At 29.5% G+C, this 26,435-nt stretch overlaps 2 protein-coding genes across 3 annotated transcripts; both read left to right on the top strand.

The window, feature by feature from the left end:
• Positions 1-16,299: 16,299 nt before the first annotated feature.
• Positions 16,300-17,394, top strand: LOC112290130 (protein TIC 20-v, chloroplastic). Its single transcript, XM_024536120.3, has one exon. It carries the CDS (start codon positions 16,567-16,569, stop codon positions 17,338-17,340), a length of 774 nt encoding a protein of 257 aa, XP_024391888.1. The 5' UTR covers positions 16,300-16,566; the 3' UTR covers positions 17,341-17,394.
• Positions 17,395-21,991: 4,597 nt separating this feature from the next.
• On the top strand, positions 21,992-25,349 carry LOC112290853 (ubiquitin carboxyl-terminal hydrolase 4). 2 transcript variants are annotated; one of them, XR_016506017.1, is made up of 7 exons: positions 22,005-22,448; positions 22,878-22,994; positions 23,200-23,298; positions 23,464-23,655; positions 23,820-24,001; positions 24,416-25,100; positions 25,246-25,349. XR_016506017.1 is itself a non-coding variant. In XM_024537635.3 (6 exons), exons 1-6 carry the CDS (start codon positions 22,332-22,334, stop codon positions 24,822-24,824), a joined length of 1,116 nt encoding a protein of 371 aa, XP_024393403.1. In that variant the 5' UTR covers positions 21,992-22,331; the 3' UTR covers positions 24,825-25,349. The 2 variants fall into 2 exon arrangements, 1 of the variants encoding a protein (XP_024393403.1); XM_024537635.3 differs by having other exon boundaries at positions 21,992-22,448; positions 24,416-25,349.
• Positions 25,350-26,435: the final 1,086 nt, after the last annotated feature.

The raw sequence follows: 26,435 nt of genomic DNA, 5'->3' as shown, positions 1-26,435 counted from the left end.
ATCAAGATGTCATCTACATAACAAAATAAAATTTTCCAAAAACTCTTAAAAAAACATCATTTATAAAATGTTGAAAAGCTACTAGTGCAATTCTTGAAGGTCAATTGAGCAATCATAGAAACAATATTTTGGAAGGATATCCACATTATTTTTTTCAAATACATCTTGAAATTCTTTATATTAGCTTAAAATGCCACTTAAAGTCTTGACACCATTAGAAACAAGTGTGGCATAAATGACACAAGATCATTTTTTTGCAACATATAAGAAAGTTCTTGCACCTATAAACATAGGTTTAATTGTACTAGACTTGTAATTTTTTACTTGATTAATTATACTCTTAGTTATATATTTAAAAAATTTGAGAGTATAAGAAATCCAATCTACTTAAGGATTATATTTTTTTAACTATGATAAGCCTAAAATAATTGGATTAGAAGGAGATCTAATGATATTAAGTACCACAAAGCTATTACGACCATTCATTATTACTTCTATAGAAAGGATTTTGTGAGTAACATTTTTGGAAGACAATAGATGATCATCTATGACTTCTATATGAACAGGTTTAGTTTTTCTCATTAAAGATATGCTAAGTCTTTTAGTAAATTCTTCATCTAAAAAATTTATTAAGGCTCTTGAATCAAATAAGATAGAGACTTTGTAATATTTAGGTCCTAAATTAATATTTAATATAAAACAAAGAGATGGTTTTTAAGAGAGAATAGGACCTTTATTAGGTCTTATATAAGGTGCTAACCGCATAGTCTCTATTGTGTTTGGACAAACTTGTTTTTTGATATATTGTCTTCTTTGGTATTTGTATTCTTCATTTTATAATTGCAACAATTCTTTGGATAATATTGAGCAGTGTGCTTAGATTCTCCACAATATAAATACAATCTTTTCAGATAGCGACAAGTTTTTTCTTGCTCAATAAGACATTTGAAATGTATTACATCAATTTACATATCTTCTACTTCTGAATGTATGTATTGAAAAAGCATTGATATTGCCATTGAATTATAGTAGCATTGAGGCCTACTTATTTGACTCTTAGATCAAAATTCAAATAGTCAATTGTCACACTTCATAGCAAAATCAATTTCTTGACTCAATATTTAAAGATTAGATAAATAGAGCATTAATTTCTTTAGCTCATTTTGTAATCTATAAAAAAATTGGCTAATAAGTACAATAACATTTTATTTGATATCAGTTGCAAGTTGTTAAAATTGTGAAGCATATAATATTAAAAATCAATTGCCTTGTCACAAAATATGAATCTTATTGGTTGCAACATAAATTGCATCATATTTTTCATCCATGGATCAAAACTCTGCCAAAAAAATTTCCAAATTATTTAGTATTAAATCTCATTGTTCAAGAAAAGATGAAAACCATGATAATGTTGAACTTGAAAGAAGTCTACCAATGAATCTAACTTTTGATTATAGAATTAAATAGCTTTGAGGTTGAAGTTTAATCATAAGTTATGCTTGATTGATAAATCCTTGAAACTTGGATCTTGTGCCATCAAACTTCTCAAACAAGACAATTCTTAATTCTAGAGTACCAAAAGGATGTTCCATCATAGAAAAAGGGATGTGATTCAATGTATATGTTGAAGCAATTCCAATCATATTTGTATCTTTACTTCTTGCCATTTTTATTGCTCCAGATGGCAATAAATTGAGTTGATGCATTACAAGTGTTAATTCCCTCAATTGCTCTTGTATTTATACCATTGCACTTTTTATTTCAAAAAGCTTTGTCATTATGATACTTAAAATATAAAAAATATCTAATATCGCTTAAAGCAAGCAAATGGAAGGACTTGAAAACAAAGAAGATATTAAGAACAATATTAGTTTAGAAGAGAAAAATCCATAACTTCTAATATGCTTATGTCTTATCAAGAGAAAGAAATAATCTACTCTTAATTAAGAAAAGACAAAGCTCTAATATTATAGCTGTACTCTTGTCAATTTATCAAAGATATGAACTGAAAGAAGATGCATAAATCTGAAAAATTTGAATCAAAAGAAAAGTGAAAAAATAAAAATAAAGTAGTATGTATATTAAAAAGAATTGGAATGTCTATTGCTAAAAGACAAGGAAACTAGAGAATCTTGAATCTAGATTAGAAGCAAGAAAGGAATTGATAAGAGTGAAGAAGGCATTAGTCTTGCCTTTATATATACTATCTATCTAAGATCTACGTGGCGACATTCTATAGAACCTCCAATAACGTGTTGACTTTGCATGACACATATCTTGACTTACAAGGTAAGTTTTTTATATGGCTACCACATAATTAGCTTATTTTATAAGCTATTAATATATGTGATATATAAATAGCTTGTTGACTAAGTATCTAATCTACCAATCAACTACAAACATATATAAAGTCAAAATAGCATCTAGAAAGCTTTTAGGAGACTTCTCTAAAAGGTATTATAAAATTAATCTACTTTTAGCTAATTCTACCTATCTAGATAACAAATAGATATATATCTATGACATATATTCAATTGTTTTGGATTTTGAAAAATAAAAAGAGATTTATAATTTTGAAAGTTATATAAATGCCTTATTATACTTATAAGTGAAATTTTGTGAAATTTTTATTTTTCTTATCTTTAATGTATTTGAAAAATTTGATATTGACCAAATGGTTAGATTAAAGAATATGAGAGTTTAAATAGGTTAAGATCTTAGATATTTAAAATTTAGAATCAATGAAGGTTTTTACTATTTTGTAAAATCTACCACTTCAATTGAAGCAAAAATTGGTAGAAGAAATTTGGACTTATAAATCTATGCATTTATTAATTTTTTATGCAATTGAAAGATTGAGCAAGAAGAAATTATTATTATTAAAAGATCAACATCCACATTAAAAAAAGATGGCAAAAGAAATTTAAGAGGCTTAGGAGCTTTTTCTTTTATTTGATACATTTCATTTTTTTCAAATTTTGTGTTTTATTTTTATTGCTTTTGAATTATTAGTGAAATTTTAATTGAGATTAATTTTTTTATTAGTATTTATTTAGATTTTTAAAAAGCTATAGAAATTAATTAGAATTTACTTAAGATATTCTTGGATTTATTTACAATTTGTTTAAGAATTAGTTTAGGATTTTATTAGGATTTTATTATGATTTGGATTAGAATTTTATTAACATTTGATTCAAGACTTAGGACATGGTTAAAATTTAATTAGGATTTAATTAGGATGGAATTATAATTTTATTAAGATTTATTAAGATTTCATTAAAATTTTACTTAGATTTTTATTAGAATTTATTTAAGATTCTATTAAACTTATTTGAATTTTATTATTGCATTTTTCTATTTATCTTCCACAGTTAGATTCTAGTGTATTCTTAAGCTAAAATTTATGTTATTCAATTGTGCTTGTAGGTAATTGATACTTGAAAAACTTTTTCAAAAAATTCACTACATGTTGTATATATTGGTGACTTATGGTTCAAGTTGGCCATTTGGCATACATATAGGAAAGTTATGTTACAAATTAGACACATATATTATAAGTTTTACATGTATTAAAGGTCTTTTAGCACAACGCCATGTAGTTCTTAATTAGATAGTGTATAAAAGCTAAACTGATGCCTTCATCACTCTTATCAATTATTTTCTTGCTAATGTTTTAGTTTCAAGAAAATTTAATTTTATAATCTTTAGCAATATTTATTTAAATTACTTCTTAAATATTCATTTTTTTTTTGTTATCTTTCTTTAAAAAATTTCTTAATTTTTTATTTACATCTTTCAAGTTCTTGTCTTTGATACATTGGTGGTGTCATATTTCATGAAGTTTAATTGAGAATGCATCAAGCACCTAGTTATGGAAGATAAAATAGGACTTGTAACAAGAAGATCCTAACAACTCTAATAGAATCCTAAAAAAACTCCAAATAAATTATAACAATGTTCATCAAAATTTAATTAAATTCCAAAAGAGTCTTAGAGAATTTACAAAAATAATGTAAAGAAATCATAAATTTACTTTAATATATATATATATATATATATATATATATATATATATATCAAAAAAATCTAAAAAAAATATCAAAAATATAAATCTTAATTGAATCCTAATAAAAGTCTAATGTAACCCTTAACAAATCCTAATGAAATCCTAAACCAACCTGAACCAAATCCTAAAAAAATTCTAATCAAATCTTAATCAAAACTTAATAAAATCTTAATAAAATCTTAATCAAATCATAATCAAATTTTTAAAAATTCCTAAATCAATTCTAACCAGGTTCTAATTAAATTCTAAATCCTAATAAAATCTTAGATCAAATTTTAATCAAATTCTAATCAAATTCTAATCAAATCCTAATCAAATCCTAACCAAATCTTAATCAAAATTTAGACCAAATTCTAATTAAATTCTAATCAAATCTTAGATCAAATCCTATTGAAATCTTAATTAATTCTTATTAAAATCCATACTAAATTCAAATTCTAGTCCAAATTTTAATCAAATCTTAAACCAACCTTAACCAAATTCTAAGTAAATCTTAATCAACTACTATAGTTATTTTGAAACCTCAATAAATGTTAATTGAACTCTCACAACCTTCAATTTAACTGCTTGATTGGTATTAAATTTTTACACACATTAACAAAAATAACATTGACAAATTGACAAATATTCACTTATAAATGTACTACAACACTCACTATATCAAATTTATAAAATTCTTTTTATTTCTTAAAATTCAAACCTATTTAATACACCTCTCACTTTAAAAAGCTCTTAAAACCTTAAAAAACCTTCAAATGATACAAAATCAACTCTCAAAAATCTTTTCACAAGTGTGTTTTCAAACTTTTTTCTTTAATCAACCAAAAAATCCTAGAATTGCTGTAGAGACATGGTTTTATGCCTTAGGGTCTGATTTTGACCTTGATTAATAACCGGTCCTCTTTGAATATCAATTCTTCATATTTTGAGATAATTTTTTCTAAAACATATTTTTAATCTTCTCCTAAACATGCTTATATCAATTATTTAGCTTATTTATTTTGAATTGGCTTATCTATGCTCCTAAAAAATAAATAGAAGTCTCTTCTTTAAAAATGCAGTATTAAGACTAAAATTATTACCTTCTTATTATTTATCTTTATTTTTTTACTATTTTTTCTACTAGGCTCATTTATAATAAAAAAAATTCTTTTTTTTGCACCTAATGGCTATGTTATTAAACAAAAACCAAAATAAATATTAATAAATGCACACAAAAGCCATCTATAAATCTTGCAAATGCATTACATAAGGTCAATAGTTCTTTTTATCAATAACATATACCAAAACTTAAATAAAAAATTAATCAAATCTATATGTTAAATAAAAAGAGGTTCAATAAAATTTATATTTTATATTCTATCATTTATTATAATTATTTTGTATTTTTAATGTTAAAGGAATAGAAAATAAGTAATTAAATAATTATTAGGATAAATAAATTGAAGTAAGTAAATATTTGTAATATCTTAAATATATACTTATGAAGAGCTTTATAGCTACAAATTTGATTTTATATGTGTTTATAGTTAATCAATAGATTACAAACTTAGTTAATAAGTTGACTATGTATTACACATGTTGGCTACTTGTGATACAAGGTGGCCACGTAGTTTAAATTTAGAAAATTTATCTTACAAGGTAAATACATATTTGAAGTTATATAGAATGTTGTCACATAGTTTCTAATTAAATAGTATATATAGAGACAAAAGTAAGATCATCTCTATTATTGTCAACTTCTTGCTTACTTTAAATTTGGTTTAAAGAGTTTCTAATTTTTTTAATTTAGTAATAGCCATTTTAGTTTTTTCTTGATTATGCATGTTTTCTAATGTTATTTTTATCATCTTTCTTTGATAAATGTCTTATTTGTTGATTTAGTATCTTTTTAATTATTGTCTTTGATGATAAAAATTAATAAAGAAAGATAAAAAAAATCAATTTATAAAAAAAATTTAAAAATACTTTTTAACTATTCACTATTTAAATTCCTTAAATTAAAAAATATATAAGATCTAGATTTTTTAATAAAAAATTATCAAACTAAGTAATTAATTAAAAAAAATTATGTTTAATTTAAAAATTTTAATTAATATATTATATGATTTTTTAAGAGATATAGCTATTTATATAGTATTATATCTATATATAATAATTTTAAATATTTTAAAAAGTACTAATAATATTATTAATAGAAATTTTTTTTATATAATAAATAAAACTTTAGTTTAAGGTAATTTTTTTTAAATTGTTTTTAGAAGCATTATTGTATTATTATTATAAAAAAAAGGTGTGATTAAAAATTATTAAAAATTTAGAGATCCATTACATTAATTTTTATTTCTTAAATTATATTTATAAAAAAAAATTCAACTATTCTTTATAGATATTATTTACTTCATAGAAATTAAGTGTTTTTTTTCTTTTTTCTTTGATATAGTAAAGATAATATATTAGTTATTCAAAATACTATTAAATAAATTAAGACCTCAAATAAGTATTAAATTTTCTTAAGCATAAAATACAGTATTTTAGATTAATTATTTTAAGATAAATAAAACTTTTTGGAATTGATTTTTTTTATATATATATATAAATCAAAGAATTATTTTTTATAAATGGTAATCTTATATTTCTTTTGCATTTAAAAGATGAATGAATTAAATATGTATGCTATTAAAACATCCATTCATATTAAATATTAAATTCTTAAAATAATTATTCAGAATAGAATTAAAAATAAAAGCATTTGTAGCTTTAAATTGTGAAAGAAAAAAGAATGAAAAAAAATCAATTAATTTGTATATGATTTTATTTTTATAATTTAAGGTATTGAAAACAAAAATTAAAGAATGTGTATAAAAAAGTGTGACATTTATCAAAGAAAGATAATAAAAAAGAAAAAAAAGATTATATATTTCAAAGGGAACTAAAATGACTATTGTCAAAGCTTAAAAAACTAGAGACTCTTCAAAATAGACTTAAAGCAAAAAAAAATTGAAAAAAGTGAAGATGGCTTCAATTTTGCTTCTATATATATACTATATAATTAGGAGCTATTTGACCAAATTCTATAAGATCTTCAATATATATCCATCTTATTGAACATGTATTTAACTTGCATATTAAGTTTCTTTTATATATGCCACATAGCCAATTTCTACTAAAAGTGGTCAATATATGTGATATTTGCTACATAATTTGATCTTTATTTTTGTTGAAGCTAGTTGATAGGTATTCTTAGCTATTAATAGTATCACATATCAAAGAAAAAAGACCATCATATCATTTGATCATTATTAATGCCTTCACAACTTTTTTCAAATAAAATATTTATAATACTATTAAATGTTGATTCTACTTTTAATAATATCATCAAACATCAAGAGTCTCTTTAAAAGTTGTGATATTAAATACATAGTATCTTGCCATCTGTTTGAGAAATAATATATTTTTTTTGAAGAACTTCATATCTTTTATGTTGTTTTGAAGCTTGTAACAATCTCAATGCCTTATTTGATAATTCAACAAACAATAATTCATGAGCTAAATTTATTGGTTATTGATTTTTTTTCTTGTAAGCTCTATAAATATAAATAAATCAAAAATAAATATAGAAGTTAAATTAAAAAATTTATTGAATATTCTTTGATTTATAGCTAAGATTTTTTTACTATTCATTCTCATTTTAATAAATGTTATTAATGAAAAATATTAATTTTTCCTATAGTATTAGAAAAATTCTTAAATGACTTCTATATGCATTATTATGTTATAAAATAACTTATAGTTGAAAGAAAGAAGAAAATAATATATTATAGAATATCTTATTTCAAAATATTATAAAAAATTATCTTAAAAGTATTAATATTACTTCAAGAAGTAGTAAATCTAATAAATACTAATGCTGCCATTTTATAGAATAGGATTCTACTTACTTTTTAGGACCATAAACAAGACAAACAAGGTAGATTAATAAAATTAATATCATAGGTATCTTAAAATAAAATAAAAAATAGTAGCTTCTAGAAAAAACTTCTTAAAAAAAATTAGATGTTGATATCCTAAGATAAAAAGTTGTAGACATGAGACAAAATCAAATATCAAGACACAAAACTATACATTAAGTGCAATTCCGGAGCTTTTTTTATTGATTAAAGAATATGATTTTAAAAAATAATTAAAGAAGGCTTTTATAAATATTTTTTTACGTAATTTAAGTTTGTAATGACTTTGTAAGAGCTTAAAAAAGATAGGATTGCTCTGAAATAACTCTAATTATTATAAAAGACAAAAAAAATTAGAGTTTGAACTTTTTTATGAAATTTGTAAAAAATCTAGAAGTAAAATTTATAAATTTTTAAGGATATTTATGATAAATATGTTTTGAAATTATGATTTTGATTAGAAAATTCAATTAAAGATTATTAAAATTTAAGTAAATTGTGGTCTTGGAACTTGGATTTTAAAAGACTATTAAAGTTTTTAAAATTTATAATTTATTTTAATTAGATTAAAGTGAATTTTAGTATTTTTATATTATATTTGTATAAAATATATAAAAAATAGATAAAAACTATGAAATATATTAGTTCTTAGTTTTTATTTATTTTTTAAAATAAATTATTTAGAAAAATAATTAGATACTAAAAATAATCGTTTAATTAATTTATAGATCAAAATAAGTTAATAATATTATATTTAAATATAAATAAATAATATGTATATGTAGGTGTATAAAACTTATAAGTAAGAAGTATCATAGTTGTTAAAAGAATTAAGTTTTTAGAAGGAATTTAAGATTTAGGATAATTAATTATTAAAATATCTATTAAATATAAAATTTATTGTATATATTTTAAATAGGGGTGTAAATAGGTATAAAAAAATTTATAAAAAAATAAATTATATTTTTTAAGAAAGTAAGATTTAAAAAAAAAAAAAAAAAAAAAAAAATACAACAAGTTTAAAGGGAGAAGAATTGAGGCTTTGGATATCAAGTGGCAGCTTGGAGCTTGTAGAAAGAAATGGATGATAAGATACTTGGGTGGCACTAAGGCATATAGAAGAAAGAAAGAATATTCTTTCAAAAATTATCAATTTATTTATTAAAAATATCTAAAAGATTGGCCTTGCAGTACTTGCATTAAAGAATTATATTTGGTGACAAGGATACTTGGTTCCTATGGGCGGAAGCAAGGAATCTCTCTTAATAGTGAGATGATATGTAATGCTTGTGCATTTTATATATTCATCTTTTTAATAGATTAATATATGCTTTTCTTTAAAAAAAAAAAGAGCTATAAGTTAGTAGTGACTAAAGTGTGATGACATCAATCCTCTAAAATTTTCAACTCAATTTTTTGTTCTTTTCAATAAACAAACTTCAAATAAAATAAAATTTAGGATTTAAAATTTAGAATTAGGGTTTAGAGTTTAAGATTTAAGTGAGTCCCACAAATTGATCTTAATTAGTGGATTAGTTAAAAACATAGTTTTAAGTCATTCAATTATACAAATGTTAAGAGTAGAGAGTTTTTTTTTGAATATTCGAGTATTTATTATAATTTAGAAGTATTTATAAGTTGCAAAAAAGTTATTAGAAGAAAAGTTATGAAAATGGAGTCGTAGTAAGACTTGGAGGTAATTATCTTAGTTAGTTTAGTATTTTTCTTATTGTTAAGTATTAAGAGGTAGTTATTGAAATCAATATCTTCATTGGCTCTTATCTACATGTATTACTTATAAAATCCTATCAATGATTAGTTAGTAGTTAGAAGAAGCATGAAAAAGAACTTCATATCTTTTTAGTTAAATATATAAAAAATAAGATTTTGAGTGGATTTATATTGATTTTATTACTATAAAAAATCACCGAGATAGAAAAATAGAGCCTCATATGGATATTAGAATTAAAGAAATATTATAGGATTTTTTAGAATTGTTTTAGAATTTTTTATGAATTTTTAGAAAAAATTTCAAGACTTTGGTAAAATTGAGTTTTATCACCTTGAGAGCCATTATGAAGAAATGAAGCAAGATTTGAAGTCTATGCAAGGTTCCTAGACTAATTGGGTGTTTTTGAACACCATGGTGAAGTCAAAGATGCAAAAAATAGTAGTTTTATTAGTAGAAAATAGGAGGACCAGCAGCTAGTGTAGTCCTTGTAGGAAGAGAGGTGCACAATTCCCATATGGATTGTAGCACCTTGGGTATAGGTAGGAAGATAAGACTAAAGCCTCAAGGCCTCTTGAGGGGAGAAATATACACTACTTTTGAGCCTTGGTGAGGCTCGAACTCCTGATTTCTTAAGCAAGTTATCCTTGACGTAAAAATTATTCACTTAACTTTTCTATTATTTACATTCTATCTTTAATCTATCATAACTTATTCATAGTAACTTGGAATTACATGATTTTTATGTCATTGGAAAGATAAAAAAATTTATCTATCTAAAAATATTTTTTTACTTTTTATTTTTACTTTTTACTAGATGAAAATCTAGTGAACAGACTGTGACTTTGTTTTGGATGTTGTGATTATTTGATTTCATCTCTTTTACTTGTATTGTGGTTATTCCTCCTTGGTCTTTTGCCAATTTCTTACTCCACTTCACACCACCAATTACAAGCAACTCTTAATTGAGGCCATCTTGTAATTCGTCGCGGATCTTGAGATATCTTCAAAACCCTAACAGTCGCTTCAAACCCTAATCTTAATATATTGGCACGTAATTTTCTTCATATCTCACAAACCATAAGTCTAAATTCCACGAAACTTATATAGATAGCTTCTTAACACAAATTTTTACATTCTCCCAAAGTTTGAGCCAAAATTTCATTCGAAAACTCAAGTTATGGCTCCTAACACTACTTTGAACAAAACCGCTCACTTACTGCCTTTGATTTGAATGCGCTGTCTTTAACTCCCTATAACTCCTTTATATATACTCCAAATACAAAATTTCCTTCGCAAAAGATGTATGTCTTGAAGTTGCCCTTCCAACCGCACCTTCCGATCTCCAAAAGCTTCCGTAAGACTCCTCTTAAACTCAAAAGAGTAACAGTAGGTCTCAAATTGATACCTTAACTTCAAACGGCTATAACTTATTCACCCTAACTCCAAACCCTATAAAATTTGTCCAAAAATTGTAGCCAAAACCCTAAACTTTACAACTCTTGCCTCTGATTTCCTAATGGCTTCTTTGAAGTCGCCGAAACCCTTATCAAGGTCGCAGGTAGCCTCCTAAAAGCCCATTGGGCATGGATTTCGACCAATGGAGATGAAGATCCTTATTTCTACCTTTATCCAACCATGCCTTGGTTTAATCCCTCCCAATTAACCTCTTATTAGTTTAAATCTTCATCTTTAGGCCCCTATCTCCTCTCAAGGCTTCATACTTAACATTAAGGTTCTATAACTTTTATATACTGTAATCAAACTAAGTAAGGAAAACAAAATAAAGTTTTTTTTTACCAACTCTTTTTAATTTAATCTATTAATCACTTTAACACACATTTAGATTTATTAACATATAATATGTTTTAACTAATTTTTACATACTGTAAGCATTTACAGTACAACAATGGCACCTATAGCAAAATCTGACGTGTCCGTTTCCATAAAAAAATACCTTGGAGAAGTCAACAAAATATAAGATTGGTATAGAAATAAATTCCTTCTTTAAAGCATCAAATGATGCTTCTGCTTCTTTATTCTACTCAAGTTTGTCTTTACAAGTCAAATGTGTAAGTGGAGCTGCAACTTGAGAAAAAATCTTGATGAAGATTCAGTAGTAATTAGCAAAGCCCAAAAAGTATTACACATCTCGTACTATTCTTGAAAACTTCCAATCTATGATAGTTTGAACCTTCTTGGGATCCATCATAAGCCCTTCGTTAGAAATGATGTATCCTAAGAAGTCAACTTGAGTAGTATAGAATACACACTTTTTTCAATTTGGCATATAATCCTACATCTCTAAGTTTCTATAACACATGACGAATATGAAGTTCATGTTCTTTGTGTTCTTAGAGTAGATTAGAATGTTGTCTAAATAGCAAACAACAAAATCATCTAAAAATTCACGAAAAATATCATTCATAAGATGTTGAAAAGTAGTCGGTGCATTCGTAAGTCCAAAAGGCATGACATTATATTCAAAATATCCATACCTAGTTTGAAAATCAATCTTTCATTCATCTCCTTCTTTGATACAAACTAAGTTGTATGCTCTTCATAGATCTATTTTGGTATAGATCTTTGTTTGATTGAGTTGGTCAAGAAGTTCTGAAATCAAAGGCAAAGGATACTTATTTTTGATGGTGATCTTGTTGAGTCTTCGATAATCCACTTACATTCGTAGAGATCCATCTTTTTTCTTCACAAATAAGATAGGACCCCCGACTGGAGATTTAGAATGGCGTATGAAGTTCTTTGCCAAATTCTCATCAATATACTCCTTTAATGCAGCCAACTCATTCTGCGATAAGCTATAGATTGGTCCGAATGGTGGTTGAGCTCCTTCTTGCAGATCAATTGAACAATCATAAGGTCGATGCTCGAGAAGAATATCTGCATTTTTTTTTTCAAAAACATCTTGGAATTCTTAATATTGCTTAGGAATACTACTCGACGTTGTTTCACCATTAAAAATGGGTGTAGCATATATAGCCAAAGATGATCCTTCTTTTGCAGCATGCATGAAAGTTTTTGCACCTATTAGTAAAGGTTTGGACGTACTGGACTTACATACTTCTACTTTGCTAAGGCGATCTTGGATTATACTATTAAGAAAGTTAAGGTTACGAGAAATTCAATCTATTTGAGGGTTATATTTTTCTAGCCATAATAATCCTAAAATAATCAGATTATAGGGAGATTTTATTACATTTAATACTACTACGTTGTTATGATCTTTAATTGTTATATCTAAAGGAATAGTTTCATAGGTAACATTTCCAAAAGACAACGAATGACCATCTATGACTTCTACATGTACGGATTTAACTTTCTTCACTAAAGGTATTTATTGATTTTTGGCAAAATCTTCATCTATAAAACATGCTGAGGCTTCTGAATCTAACAAGACAAAGACTTTGTGATTATTAGATCCTAAATATACTTCTATTATAAAACAAGGTGAGGGATTTGAAGATGGAATAGGACCTTTACTAGGTGTTGCACATGATTCCAGCCGCACGGTCCCTATTGTAGCTGGAGAAACTCGTTTTTTGACACACTATCTTCTTTGGTAATTGTGCTCCTCATTTTGTAATTGTGTTGCTTCTTTGGATAATATTGAGCAGTGTGCTCAGCTTCTCCAAAATATAAACACAATCCCTCTTAGCAACATTGAGTCTTTTCCTACTTTGTGAGAGGTTTAAAATGTATCATATCAATTTGCATTGGTTCTAGCTTTGACAAATACATTTCAAAAAACTTGGGAGCTGCCGCCATTACTTGACTTGTTCCCCTCCAACTAAATCTTTGTTCTTGATCCCTTTCAAATAAACGATTTTCATATGCAATGGCTTGAGTAATAAATTATTCAAAAAATTCTACTTTTGATATTGTTAATAACAAATCTTTGACGCTATCCTTCAATCCATATTAAAATTGATTGATAAGTACTTTGTCATTTCAGTCCACGTCGCAAGCAAGATTTTGGAATTCTGCAGCATATGTAGTGGCTGATCGTGATCCTTGCCGTAAGGATAGAAGCTTGGTTTCTGCTACTCGTTCTTGATCACTTTCTCCAAATGTGGCCGTAAATACTTTTAGAAATGAATTCAAATCATAAAGGAATCGTGAATCTTTTTCCATTAAAGGTGCAAACTAAGAGAGAGCACTTCTTGATAGTAGTGCGCTTATAAATCCAACATGGATAAATCCATCAAGATATTGAAAAAAGTGCAACCTTAAACAGAGCTTGATTTGTTACAAAAATCCTCAAAATTTTGATCTTGTTCCATCAAACTTCTCAGGCATATTAATCCTTGTCCCTGTCATATTTATAGAAGCAAAACTCCCTGGATTTGGTTGTGATGTTGATCTACTTGCTTCTTTGAATTGCACAACTTCTTATCGCAAACTCTGAACTTCTTCCATATGCTTAGGCATAGTGCTTCCATGATTCATGTTGAAAATACGTGAGATTTCTACTCTTAGAGTGTTGACAAGCTCATGAAGATCTGCTATAGTTGCAAATCTATTCTCACTTCCATTGAGAGTAGCATCCTTAATCTTTCTTTTTGTAGATAATTCAAACGAATTCAAAAGTTAAATTAGAAGACAGTAATCCATAAACTCTAAAAATAAATCCCACAAAGAAGGGTAATCCACTTTCTTTAAAGAAAAGATCAATATCAAAAAATAAGATTTTTTGTTTAAAAGTGGATAGTCCGTAACCTTCAAAATACAATAATAGAAGTAGAATAATCCACTAACTTTTAGAATAAGACAAAAAGAATATGTTAGGACTCTTGTCAAACTGTCAAGGACATGAATCTTGAAGAAAGGGAATTCTCAATAGACTCTTCTATCACTGAAGAGAACTAGAAAGTCATTCAAAAGGTGATGTAATATTAACTAGAATGGCTATTGCCAAAAAACAAGAAGACTAGAAAGTCTTGAAATAAGACTAAGACTAGAAAGGCATTGACAAGAATAAAGAAGGGTTCAGTCTTGCCTCCATATATACTATCTAACTAAGAGCCACATCGCGATGTCCTATAAGACCTCCAACATGTGTTGACTTTGCTAACCACATGTCTTATCTTGCAAGGCAAGTTATCTATGTATGCGCCATGTAGTTGACTTTTTCCACAAGTTACTACACGGAGGTAACTTGTTCTACAAGCTACCAATACATGGTTAGCTTTTTGGCCAAGTTTCTAACCTATGAATACATCTAAAGTCAAAATCGCATCTATGAAGCTTTTAAGAAGCTTTTCTAGAAGACTTTATGAAATTATTCTATTTTACCTACTTCTACTTAATCATATAAGTAACTATTGTAGTAAATATATATGTCCGTCACAGAGGGCTTATCAACCATCTTCGAAGAGAACAAAGATTAGAGTATGTAGCAAATACAATTCGGGACATCTTAGACTTCCTCAACATATGAAGACTACTCTTTTTGGAACTTGTCCTTAAAAGAAGGGAGTAATGTCACGGACATACATATGTGTTGTAATAAATATCTATATAATTAGATAGGAATAGGTAAAAATAGATAAAAATAAGTTAATTTCATAAGACCTTTTAAAGAAGCATCCTAAAAGCTTGATAGCCACTACTTGACTTTACATATGTTTGTAGTTGATTGGTAGATTAGAAACTTAATCAATAAGTTAACCACTTATTGATAGCTTACAAAACAAGTTAATTATGTGATACATATATAAAAAACTTGTCTTACAAGTTAAGGTACGTGTCTTGCAAAGTTAACACGTTTTGGAGGTCCTATAGGATATTGCCACATAGCTCTAAGTTAAGAGTATATATGGAGGCAAGAGTGAAGCCTTCTTCATTCTTGTCATTGCCTTTGTAGTCGTTAGTCTTGTTTCAAGTCTCTCCAGTCTTTTTGTTTTTGGCTATAACCATTCTAGTTCAATATTATATCATCTTTGAGTGACTTTCTAGTTGCTTTCAGTGATACAAGAATGTGTTGAGGATTTTCTTTCTTTGAGATTCATGTCCTTGACATTATATTGACAAACATCATCTTTTTATTGTAAAAAATTAGACAATCAAATAATAAGTTTTAAAGGTTAAGTGACAAAAAGATTGTGAATTTTTTTTATTGAATCCTTCAATCTAATGTTGGCATGAGAAGATTGAAAAAAGAATAATACATGAGATTATTCACAATTTCAAAAAATACTTTTGTTATTCTTAATTGCCAAAAGAATGGAATAATAATGTCAAAACTGAATTAAACGTGTGAATTATTCCATGTGATTTATAAACATAATACCAACATACAACGTATATACCTTTACGTATTAAAAAAAATACAAGGTTCAAAGCATTTGCCTATGTTTCCACAAATGCCAGAAGATCGCTGAGTCAATGAAATTGCCTTCGTCGATGCAGAGGATGATCACTGAAAAGAATTATGGGTCGAGCACTTTAAAGGGAGGGGTGGGGAGAGGCCCTTTAAAGTGAGTTCAACTTTAAAGTTTGGGAGATGGGGATCGTAGCTCACTTGGTGCTGCTGCTGCTGCACTGGCTGGGGAGTGGAGTGGAGTGAAGATGAGGAGTGTGCAATCCACGTGTACAATCTCCTCGAATTGTGTGAGATATGTCCATACTCATTCACCTGGTCTGCGAGGGAGGGAGGACAGGGCAGGTTTGAATGAATGCTCGCTCGCTCGGTTGCATTCCTGTGCATCCAATTTCTGCAGTTTTTAGTGTGCGCAATCTGAGTTTGTGTTCGCTGAGGAGACATTCTTCGCAGTTGATTTTCGTCTTAGTTCCTTCTCACAGAGATGGCTATGGCGTCGTCCGTCCTCGGGACCTCTTCGTTGCTATTGCCCAACCAATTCCAGCGGTGCGCCACACCTGCTATCTCTCGGAGCTCACTATGGGCTTGTAGGGATTCCTCACGACCGCAGATTGTAGCAGCGCTCAGAAGCGGGGTTGGAGCCTTGGGAGGCAACAGGTTAGGGTTATCGGCATTGACGAAGGGTTCGCCGTTGCTCCTGCAATTAGAGAGAGTGTTAAATGGAGCAGTTTCGAGGAGAGAGAACTATGGTAGGGGTTTGAACGTGAGGGCACAGGCCGGGCGAGGAGGGGGCGACAGGGTGAATGCCGCGGAGCGCGTTGTCGCGGCGTTGGGTTACTTCTTGCCCCTCTTTGACGGAATTCAGTACGGGCGCTACTTCTTCTTGCAGTTCCCTGTGGCGGAGAGATTAATTGCGCCGCTGTTTCCGCTGCTGTCGGCATACAAAGGCTTCCCCTTCTCGAATTTCATTGCTTTCTTTGGGCTCTACTTGGCGGTGGTCAGAAACCCTAGTTTCAGCCGGTACGTGAGGTTCAACACAATGCAGGCTGTGGTGTTGGACGTGCTTCTCATCTTCCCTACTCTTGTGGAGCGCACCTTCACCCCTCGTGGCGGAATCGGTTTCGAGCTTCTCGTGATTTTCTACAACACCACATTTTTGTTCTTAGTGGCGTGTTTTCTGTTCGGAGTAGTTTCATGTATTCTAGGGAAGATCCCAAGGCTGCCCTTAGTGGCCGAAGCTGCAGATCAGCAAGTGTAAGTACAGACATCCAATTTCCATAATATCCGTATAATTTTCGCTCATGACGTTTAACCTGTGTTGTGATACGTCCCGCGACATCATCTCATCAGTTTCTTCCGCTCACCTTTGAGCTTCCGAGCTTCGCTTGTGGCATGATTTGTAGGTTTTATTTTCTCTGTGCGTGAAGAATTGCAATTGTTTGTCCTTGTTGTATCCAATTAGCCTTGCTCATAAATGGTTTCGTCATGAAGGATTGTTTGAAAGCTTTAGATCTTGGCACTTGCATTGAACGAAGAGAATGTATGATACTATGTGAATATGGAATCAAAGGAAGTGCATGAAGAAGGCGCAGTGAAACAATATTTTTTACTCAAATTTGTTCCATTTTGCAAAGTATTTTTGTGAGTGTATTCTATTAGTAGGAATACTGCAAGTGTTAAGTCAAATACTTTATTTGTAACGAGTAAGATTATGGTAAGACGCATGGGAAATTTGTTGTTTTACGAACATATGTGTATTTGTGCATGGAGACAAGTGGTATTGTTGTAGTTTGTGCACAACCTAATTTGTTAATTTATGCTAGATACCAATGTTATTGCTCATACAGCACTTAAAATCAGTGCTATATATTACTCAAGTCAAAAGAATGATAGTATAATGTGAACAAAATTCTACAAAACCATGACTATATTCCATATGTCAAATGTAACATTTACTCGAGCACAATTAACAAATGATTTATCAACGAATGGATAAAAATAAAAATCTACGTTGATAGTTAGCAACCTTGCTTAAATGTGAACTATTGGACATTTTGTTTATTACTTGGTAATTTTATCTTTACTGCTATTTAATTTTCAAATATTTTTGACACATTGTACACACTTCAAATACATGGCAATTTTTATTTTTATTTATTTATTTCTTTGTTTTAATTGTTTATTTGAAATTTGTAAATGTGATTATCTTTAATGAGATAATCTTAATTTATTTTTTCTCATTTTAAAAAATTTTGATCTATTGTTAATTAAGCAATCATTGTTAATATCAATGCATTTTTTAAAATATAATTTTTTATTACAATTTTCAATGTTAATAATAAATTAATTTGCTTTTTAACAATTGTTTTGATTTATGTTCATGTTGTTTTGTAATTTTGTGTGTTTTTCTTGTTTTGCTACTCAAACATTGTATTTCTTTCATATTTTTTTCCAATACCAAATAGTTTTCTCAAATAGTTAAAAATTTGTTGATCTACATTTTGGTGTATAGAAGTATTTCTAATGTTACTTATTTGTACATGTAATTGACTTCTTTTTAATATCCTACACTTATATTACACAAGCATTCTTGGTTTTGTAAACAAGTTTTATCAATATTTCTATCTTTTTAATTTTAAATACCAATAAAATATGAATGATTACGATTGAAAAAGTAATCTTCTTGGAGTGTCAAAAAGCAAATTTGTTTTATGAGATGTTGTTGAATATATACAAAACAATAATAATAGAAGATATTTTATAATATTTAAGGTGAAATATATAGATTTATCATTATTTTAGTAAAGTGCAGAAAATAATCTTAATAACTCTAACGTCAAGTAGTTGCAACAATCATGATAATACTAACTATTGCAAGTCTGAAATTCAAGACAAATAAATAAAGAATAAAATATTAGGTATTATATTTGATGGTCAAAATCAAAAATAAGAAGTTGCAAGCTTGGAGTATAATTCTATGGCAAGCCTAATTATATTTTTTTATAATAAAATCATCACTTTATTTGATTTTTACAACCAAATAATTCAATAATGATTTTATTTAATTATTTAATAATAGCTCTAATTACTATTTTTTTACATTGTAGATATCAAGTCTATTATGATTTAGAATTTGTTGAACATATTTTAAATATAACTATTAATATCTGCAATTCAAACTTTATATTGTTAACTATAAGTCTAAATGCTATTTACATTTTAATATCAAAATTACTTATGTTTAAGAAGTTTGCATTGTTTTTTAGGTGTAAAAAAAATAACATATGGTTATTTATATAATATATGATATAAACTTGTCTACATAACAATAATAAGAAGAAGGAGGGAGGGAGGTCAAACTTTCAAATAAAAGGTGGATATCATGATGTATGCCTTCCTAATATTAGCATTTATTTTGAATGATATAAGCATTTATATCAAACATTCACGTCTTATATTAAAAGATATCTAACTTGCAAAAGTCAAAAGTCTTGCAAAATTTGGAAGATGCAAAGGAAGGAATACAATAGATAAGATGATAGAACTAATATTTTTTTTATGCAATTACAAATTTTTATATTTAAAATTTCAAATGTTTAAAATGAGGAGGGACATATTATAGCATATCAACAACACTCTAGAAGTGATATAAATTGGTCTTTTAAATTAGCAAGGACTTATATTGAATGTGAACCACTATTAATATCAATACTAATCTAAAACATATAGGAGCTTATATGATTTTAGGATTTTAAAGTTTGACATCCTCAAAATAGTAACAAATCATGTATATATATATATATATATATATATACATATATTTTCATAAATATAATATAAAATAAGATAATATTATATTAGATAAGAATGAATTCTTTTTTCTTGCTTGTATTCAAATCCAATACCATGTAGAAATGCGTTGATTTGCTTTATGTAGAGAATTCACTCAATATTGGAAAATTGTCAACATTGTAAAAATATTCAAGTAAACTATCTCTTTTATTTTCTTTATTTATTTTTGGTGTGTTTTATTTTTATTTTTATTTTTATTTTTACATAGAGAGCTTGAATATTCATATTTAACACTACTAACGTCTTCTTTTAAAGATATGTGGTATCTTGTTTAATAAATGTATTTGTTTATCTTTTTGGGATATATTTAAATATTGACTACATTAAAATAAAATTAATATAAGATATTTTTTATTTTAAAATTTAATATGAATTATATATATATATATATATATATATATATATATATATATATATATATATATATATATATATATATATATATATATATAAATATATTTAGTAGATGTTAGTACATTTTTTATTTTTATTTTTTATTTTTTTGAAATTATTGAATATATTAGCATATTTTTATCATATAATTTGTTGAAACTTAACTAATAAAAATATTTATTATTAATATTACAAGTTTGTATTATTTTTTTGTACTGGTCAAGTATAGCTTCTATTTTTATAGATTTATAAAAATTATTTGAATACCTAATATATTTAATTAAAAAATTATCATTTAATTTTATATAAATACAATTATTCTATAAAAAATAATTTAAAAGCTTAGTTCTTACATTGAAATAAAAAAAATAAAAAAGGGGTAAAATATCTTATAAATTTGTGTTATATATTCTTCTAAAATTATTAATTATTAAGTTTATTTTTTTATAAATAATAATAAAATATTTTAAATTTTAAGTTTTACTTATATTATATTAATCCAAATATTATTTTAAATATATAAACACAAAAAACATTGTTGTGATAAAAATATATTTTTAAATTTTATTTGAAACAGTTATCTGTAAAAAAATTATTGATATAAAAAAAATTAAAATTTAGTATATAAATCTATAAATGCAAATTTATTTTTTTATATAAATGTTTATAAAAAGATACCAATCAATCTAATTTTTTTAATGACATAAGTTCTTTCATATCAATAAATATTTTTTAAAGTTTTATCTAGATACTATTCAAGTATATATATATATATATATATATATATATATAGTTATATTTTTATTTTTAAATATTATATTATATTTATCAATATATAAATAGGTTAAATAATAGGATTTAAATAGAAATATCTGATTTTAATTGAACTACTCTCACGTGCATACATAATACCAATAATTAAAGTCTACAATTTGTATAATATATTTTGTAAAATTATAAGATTTTATTATATAATTTAAAAATATAGAAATGAAATTAAATTTTTAACTTTTAATATGTCACAAGCAACCTAAGTAAAACTTATCCTAATAACATTTTTTATTGTAAATTTGTTGATTTTATAAAAGTGCAACATGGTTCAATTAACTATCTATCATAATACTTTATAATATTGATCAGGTGACATTAAAAAGAAAGCTTGTACTACTATTTAAATTTAATTCATATGTTTTTGCTATCATGCATACGTCTAAATTTGCAGTAGTATATATTTTTAATTTTAGCAAATTAAATGCTTCCGTGTATAGTAAGTGGAAGAGATCAATTCTTATAAACCATGTTGTAGTTCACAACAACGGGAGACCATTGCTTCAAAGAAGTTTGTAGTAAGAAATAAAGTATGAGAGCGAAGAGAGGTAACGAAAGTAGAGGAATGGGGAACGGAGAAGAGGAATGGGGACAAAAGGGTCAGGGGAAGGGAGGGGCAGGGCAGATTAGGGCAGGGCAGGGAAGGGGAAGGGAGGGTAGCACCTTCCTGGCATCGTGCTCACTGCTCCCGGTGCTGCTGCTGGATGTGGCCGTCCCCGGTGGGTCGGTCCTCGGGTCCCTGAGAGGGAGGGAGGGTCGGTCGGTCGGTCGGTCGGTCGGTCAGTGGGTCCCAAAGGGCCCTGCTTCTCAAGCTCCTCCCTTTTCTTTCTTTCTTCCTGCCTGCCTTCTTGTTGCTCTTCCTTTCGTTTCCTTCCTGCTGCATCGTGCGGCTCGTCTTGTCGCGTTTCATGTTCCTGGCGATGGCCTGTGTTCCCTCTGTCCCAGGGGTGCTGCTGCCGTCTTGCTCGCTCTTGTGTTTGTTCCCTCAGGCGATTCGTCGCGCAAAGAAGAGAGACGACTTTTGACGCTAAGACGAAGAAAAAGAAGAAGAAGAAGCAGAAGAAGCAGAGGTTGATGACGATGTGAGAATTGGCGGAGTGGCGGGTGGGGAGGAGATTTGGAGGAGTTATTGGCTGGGCCAGGGGAGTAGCAGCTAGACGAAGACGCTTTTTGGTCATGGGAGCCTCGAGTTCGAAGCTGGAGAAGGTATTGGGAGACCAGTTTCCAGAGGGAGAACGATACTTTGGGCTGGAGAATTTCGGCAACACCTGCTATTGCAATAGTGTTTTGCAGGTATTGATTTTTGCGGGTATTTCTGCCGTGGCAGATTGAGTGTGCGAGATGCGTTTTCTATTTATGCTTGATCCTCAAAGAAGTACTATGGCGGTTAAGGAGATTGTATGAGTGCCCCGCACACTTGGTTCTTTCGCGGCTTAGCAAGCTCTGGTGTTCGGATTAGGTCAATATGGGGGATTTTCTCTAGAATTTCGTAGTTCTTTGTATTCGCATCCGCACGAGGAAGGTGTTGCGTTGATGACAGGATTGGAGTCACCCTTTTGTTGGAAGAATCGGTCAGCTTCAGATTGTTTCAATCAGAAATGGGATGTTGGTTTTTGTCATTTTCAAAGGTCAGTGGGCAAGGTGCAAGTCACCTCCATGACATTCGGGCAACAATGCATGATGTAAGATTCATTTGTGTGTTCAATTTTCTATTCTATGTAGGCTCTGTACTTCTGCGTTCCATTCAGGGAACAACTTTTGGAGTACTGTGGTCAGAAGAAACCTGTTGCGGAATCAGAAGAGAATCTGCTGACTTGCTTGTCAGAGCTCTTCACACAGGTGACCGATTCTTCATTATCAAATTTCGTATCAGCCAAGCAAGTGGACTCGACAGAGTAGCACTGCAGTAGTATTACTATTGATTGGTTCTGTGTTTGACGTTTGCCGTATGATTGAATGCAAATTCAATTCATTGTCATCTGTAACGGAATTGTGCGGTAAAATCGGGGTGTTAAACATGTGTTGAAAAACTTGAGGACTGTAGATAAACTCACAGAAGAAGAAGACTGGTGTGATTGCCCCGAAGCGTTTTGTTCAAAGGGTGAGGAAGCAGAATGAGCTATTTCGGAGTTACATGCACCAGGTGAGGCTCACGTCTGAATTAGTTTCCACAATTTCTATAATATCTCCTGTCTCCATGCGTGCAAAGCCTGTGCTGCAAGTCAAGTTGTAGTTCGCTTCCCATCAACCTTGTCTGTGAGAATCAATCATGGCATTCACATGTTAAGCCCTGATCTGCTTGGAACAGGATGCTCACGAGTTTCTGAACTTTCTGCTGAATGAGCTAGTTGACATCTTGGTAAAGGAGGCACAAGCGGCTAATTCAAATTCAGGCTCTCATACATCCCCAGAGAAGGTGGTGGGCAACGGGGCAACGAATGGATTGGCGAATGGGAATCACAAGGAACCAGTTGTTACCTGGGTGCACAAGATTTTTCAGGTATGGTTCTTCAACCCATCTGTGACGGTGCCAACTTCCTGGATGTTGTGAATGTTGGGCATTTTTGTGCCACGTGATATGGTGGACCTCAGAGAAGTCGGCGTTCTGGACTTGTCCAGTTGGGTTTATCTGACAAAGTTTGTGATGCGGTGATTGTTTTGCAGGGTACGCTGACAAATGAAACCAGATGCTTACGGTGTGAAACTATCACCGCGCGAGATGAGACGTTCTTAGATCTGAGCCTTGACATTGAGCAGAACAGTTCTATCACGAGCTGCCTGCGGAATTTCAGTTCCACAGAAACACTCAACGCGGAGGACAAGTTTTTTTGTGATAAATGTTGCAGGTGAGTTTGGTGGCACCACGCTTGCGCTGAATTTTTTGGGCTATGAGTTACGGTAGTTCTGTAATTGTCAGCACGATTGTTGGAGATTTGATCTCTCGACACGTACATATCCATATATGTCGGTGTTTGAGCACGAAGATGAAAGTTGGTGGTTTTTGGTCTGATCGTTAGTAGTCCCAACAAGGGCAGGAATGGATCGTGCGAAGCTCAGCATGATGTATGTGCGGAGGTCTTGTCTTGTTGCTTGGTGGAGCATGTTTAACTTATGGACTGGTCTGAGGGGAATGGAGATTTTCCAATAGGCAAGTATTGGAGGATAAGACAGAATACGATTTGACAAGTGTGGATCGCCTACTTTCATAGGGTAGCCCTGTGTGCATGATTCCAGCAGTTAACATCCAGGTTTTGTATCAGTTTGCAGGAGGCTCAGAAGAGGATGAAAATCAAGTCACCGCCTCGCATTCTAGCACTCCACCTGAAGCGGTTCAAGTACATCGAGCAGTTGGGGCGTTATAAGAAGCTGTCGTACCGTGTAGTGTTCCCACTGGAATTGAAGCTTTGCAACACGACGGACGATGCACCTGGGTCGGAGGCAGAATATTCGTTGTTTGCTGTGGTGGTGCATGTTGGGAGTGGACCAAATCATGGTCATTACGTGAGTCTGGTGAAGAGTCATAACCACTGGCTTTTTTTCGACGATGAGAATGTGGAGATCATTGACGAGTCCATAGTTCAGACATTTTTTGGATCCACTCAGGAATATTCTAACAATACAGATCATGGATACATTTTGTTCTACGAGAGTTTGGATCAGAAGAAGTAGGATTCGGAATTGGGAAAGCTGACAAAACTTAGATTGTGTTGAAAGATTGGTTGCCGTCGGCTCCTGGCATATCTTTCCTTTCTTTTAGAACGACGCGTAACGGTTGTCGGTGCTTAATGAATATGCACCTACAACCATTGTTGGAAATGAGTGTTCTAGATGGACAAAGATTACTGTCGAATAAGAATCCGCATAACTCTCTGTCATTTTACAGCTGTAACTGACTAGTATAATCACTAGTCTACTTGCTGATGGGGCGGATGATTTCGATCAGAGGTGAGGATGGCAATATCTTGTGAGATATGCAAAAAGATTATGGTTTGTTTTCAAAGAAATCTTAGAGGTTTTGTTTGAGGACATCCATTCGGTAATTAATTACAAATTTCTCACTTACAACTGGAGTTGTACGTGATTGTGGTAGATGGTAGAAGAGCCGAGCAGGAACGGCAGTAATCAAGTATTGTATCAACTATTGTGATGTCTCTCATGGATAACTCATGTAATTTGAAATTCTTCGAAAGTGTTCGAGCGGGGTTGGCATACTGGATGATCTGTAATTGGTATGTGGAGGTAGGAAATACGATTGTGAAGAACGGATTTCCTTCCATTGAATAGAGAGTTGAAGCTGGTGCCCTAGATACAAGCTTTAGTATTTTTACCAAACTAGGTAGGATTATCAAGTTGGGCATTAAGTCTTGTACAATTATGTTTACTATGAAGTTGGTGTTGCATTCAAGGCTTTCTGACAATGGCTTTTTGGGCGATTGCACAATTTTTGCTAGTGGTGAGTTTAGGATTGCAGCTAGCTTACATAATCTAAACTTAGTATTCCTGTTGGGTTGTGTTTCACCTTCGCACGTTGAGTTTGTAGAAAGCTTTTTAAATTTATTTTTAACTTATAAATTCTAAAATCTTGTAGTTATGCATAATTGTCATTGAGCTGACTAGCTTTGAGATTCCTTCCCATATATAGAAATTAGTAACTCTGAATGAATGATTGAATTTGAACCACTGACCATGCTGTCTAACCAAGTCAAGCTTTGGATCAAGTGAGCTTATTGCTCCAGCCTTCAGTTTCAGCTAATTTTTTAATGTATCGATTTTTGAGCATGTTTGTGTTGAATGTTTTCATTCCTGTTATTTCTTTTTCAATAAACGTAGTTTTAATTATTCATTTTTTTACCATGATATATATATCTATATATATATATATATCCTTGCTTTGATTTGATATTAACCTTGTCTTTCTAGTCTTGCCATGACTCCTAGCTCCAAAACAAGTCCTTAAATTCTTTCTCAACTTTCTAGTCTTAATGAATAAATATATCATTTTATAGTTTTAATTTTTTTTTCTAAATAATTATAAAATTTAATAGTTTAAATCTTTTATGATCTGGATTTCTTGTAAAAGAAAGTTATTCCAAAAAATTTGATTTTTGGTTTTAATCAATATTATTATTTATTATTTTTTAAAATAATAATTGTATTCATATTATGCATTTATAATGGCTTTGGCTATAAGCATATTCCAAGTTGCTATATACATATCCCAAATTGCTATATAAACATCCAAAAAAAAATAAAGATCTCTAATTGGTTGCTTGTTTTGTG

The sequence above is a fragment of the Physcomitrium patens genome, chromosome 13 (genome assembly GCF_059467195.1).
Source record: "Physcomitrium patens ecotype Gransden chromosome 13, ASM5946719v1, whole genome shotgun sequence".
NCBI classification, from domain to species: domain Eukaryota; kingdom Viridiplantae; phylum Streptophyta; class Bryopsida; order Funariales; family Funariaceae; genus Physcomitrium; species Physcomitrium patens.
Note: the sequence above shows the minus strand (reverse complement) of the source record. Positions and strands in the feature narration are given on the sequence as shown.